Source organism: Apaloderma vittatum, unplaced genomic scaffold, assembly GCF_000703405.1.
Source record: "Apaloderma vittatum isolate BGI_N311 unplaced genomic scaffold, ASM70340v1 scaffold31509, whole genome shotgun sequence".
Lineage (NCBI taxonomy): Eukaryota > Metazoa > Chordata > Aves > Trogoniformes > Trogonidae > Apaloderma > Apaloderma vittatum.
In genome coordinates this window covers 7922-10604 of record NW_009736377.1, presented here as the reverse complement: position 1 = coordinate 10604, position 2683 = coordinate 7922, and the positions used below count along the sequence as shown (strand labels likewise).

The window sequence follows — 2683 nt, the reverse complement described above, 5'->3', positions numbered from 1 at the left end:
CTGAACGGTCTTCCTCCCGATCTGAAGTTTTGCCCCAGGTTTAAATTTAGATTTCAGTGGGGAGAGCTTGCTAGTTCTTAACTTCTTGATTTTAGTTGCCTGCTGAAACGTAGTGGACGGTGACCTTTTGATCTTTTTCAGACTCTCTTTTTCTTCTTTACCACCCTTCTGAACATCTGATGTGTCCTTTCCTTGTGACACTTTGAACTTCAAGTTCATGAGTGTTGGAGGTCTCCCACGCCTTTTTTCCCCGCTCTTCAACTCCTTCTTCTTTACTTTCTCCATGGATGTGGTCTCAGACTTGCTTGAAGGGGAACACACCGATGAAGAGTCTGACAGCACGGCTGAACTTCGGTCAGAACTGCTCCGGGGTCTCCCGCGAGGTTTCCGTGGGCTAGATTTAACTGGGAGGGAAGGAGAGAATCAAGAGCATGCATTACATTTCTCTGAGCGTCAGATCGGCAGTGCCCAGGTCATGCAAGGATTTGCTCAGTATCGGTCACACTGCCCATACGAAGCTGCCAAGACACTTCAGTTAACCAACAACTAAAACAGTTTGATCAAAACGTGTAAAGAGTGCCTTCCCAACAAACCTCTCCTCCCATAAAAACACCCAGTGGATAATTTGCTTTAAACATAAGCTTCCCTTTTCACAACAGCTACATATGCGATGGCACAAACCATTATCGACCTAAGGCCGAGAGGGAACAATGGCTCCTAAGGGCACGCACCACATTGCAAACACGTCAGAATACTTGCTTTAAGCCGACGACAGCTAGCTGAGAGGAAAAAAAGTCCTTCTTCTCTGGTACCATCCATCTGCACTGCTAAGGAATAGGTCAGTAAGGCACGAACAAGGTATGGGGAGAGCTCGACACGAGGCGATTTAATCAAAACCCTGCCCCTAGCTCTGGAAGGCGGTTAGCCCTCGGCACCGCGCTCGCAATCATCGGGCGGATGCGCAAGCCTCCCTGACTCGGCTCTACCAACGCCCTTCACGGTGTGCCCACCAGACCCAGCCGTTCCAGTTCTGGGTCCGCACGCAGCTCGGACACCATGCCTCTGCCCTCCTCAAAACCCTCCCTGTCAGCAAGGCTCTCCGCCGCAGAATTTGCTGCCACGGCCAGGCTAAGCAGAAAGTTGTGGTGAACGAGCAGAGCGCTGTGGTGAGAATGTTTATTGATGAGAACCTAAATCAAAGCTGAGCTCGTTCACCGGCAGTCCCATTGTGATCTGATCCTACGTCTTGAAAGCCGAGAATGACACAACTTAGCTACAGCCTATCCTCAAGCTTCCCATACTTGTTTCGTTTCCAAACCGAAAAAAGGGTCCCTGTCACAGGCGATAATGAGCCTGTTGAGAGAAACTGGAACATCCAAGCCTGTTTTAGATCTTTACTATTAAAATAACTGCCTCTCCAAAACACTAACACGAGGTTTCGAACACTGGTTTCATCAGTATAGCTCATTTACTCAAAGTTCCCCTGTTCCGTAACAGATCAGACGTTAAGGGTGCAAAAACTAAGTCAAGTCAGCTGAATCCAAAGCCTGGGGCAGCTCTGGTGGCGAGGGACAGGCCCGGTGAAATCACCCCATCGGAGAATAAAAAGGCAACACGCGACCCCGCGGCTTGAACATACCTGTGGGGGACCTGGTGGGACTTCGTACTTTGACTTCTTCATCTGAACCAAACCCTAAAAACTGTTCATCCTGCAAAGAGAAAGCGGATAGAAGTATGAGCATGTGGGTATTAACGTTAAAACAAACTTCGCTATGATCAAAGTGTCAATGGATTCTAGAGGATCTTCCTTCCCCAAGTAGCATACTGGCATTTGCTCTTCTATCAAACAAACGCAAAAAAGGAAACAAACCTTTTATGTGTGCATATAAACCAGCTACAGTTCACAGATACAGAACGATCAAAACGAGTTACACGGAAACAAAGGACAAGCCTGTACGGAAACAAACCCTTAACACATAAAATGCGCTGCTCCTATCAAACCACAAAGCTCTGCTCTTACAAGTTATTATTCCAGCTACCCTACAGACATTCTCCAGCAGAAGTGTTCCCGTGCTTATTTTCCTACAATAAACACAGACTAACTTCCTCCAGACCCGTGCAAAAGCCTCCCTGGGAGAGCAGAGGCACCCGAGTTCTATAAATCCTCCCGACCATCCTGGAGCGCGAACAAGCCCTTTTCCGACAGCTCCTCTGTGGGAGGGCTCGCCACCAGCTCCCTCCAGAGCTCCCACAGCCTCGGGTTTCCCCTGAACTTTGAGGAGTAAACTCTGTGCAATGTGAGTGCACGCTGGACAGTAACTGGGCTGGTTTTGTAACAATCCGAGCAAGCAGAGAGCTCTGAGAAGAGGGAGCACTGCAGGAAGAGGATCCTCAAAGCAGGGAGGCGCAACGCTGTGCAGAGGAGGAGGTGAGCTCTGTAAAGAATCACAGAATTATCACAGAATTGCCAGGGAAGGGACCTTAAAGATCATCCAGTTCCAACCACCCCTCCATGGGCAGGGACATCCCCCACTAGATCAGGCTGCCCAGAGCCCCATCCAGCCTGGCCTTAAAAACTTCCAGGGATGGGGCTGCCACCCCCTCTCTGGGCAACCTGTGCCAGGGTCTCACCACCCTCATGAGGAAGAACTTCCTAACATCCAATCCGAACTGACTCATCTCT

General features: G+C 49.5%; 1 protein-coding gene across 1 annotated transcript in view; it reads right to left on the bottom strand.

Moving 5' to 3' along the window:
• Positions 1-285, bottom strand: part of LOC104279618 (histone-lysine N-methyltransferase 2A-like) — a 26716-nt gene extending 26431 nt beyond the window's left edge. Inside the window, 1 exon segment of the mRNA XM_009876956.1 lies at positions 5-285. Coding sequence (XP_009875258.1) covers positions 5-285 — 281 coding nt within the window.
• Positions 286-2683: the final 2398 nt, after the last annotated feature.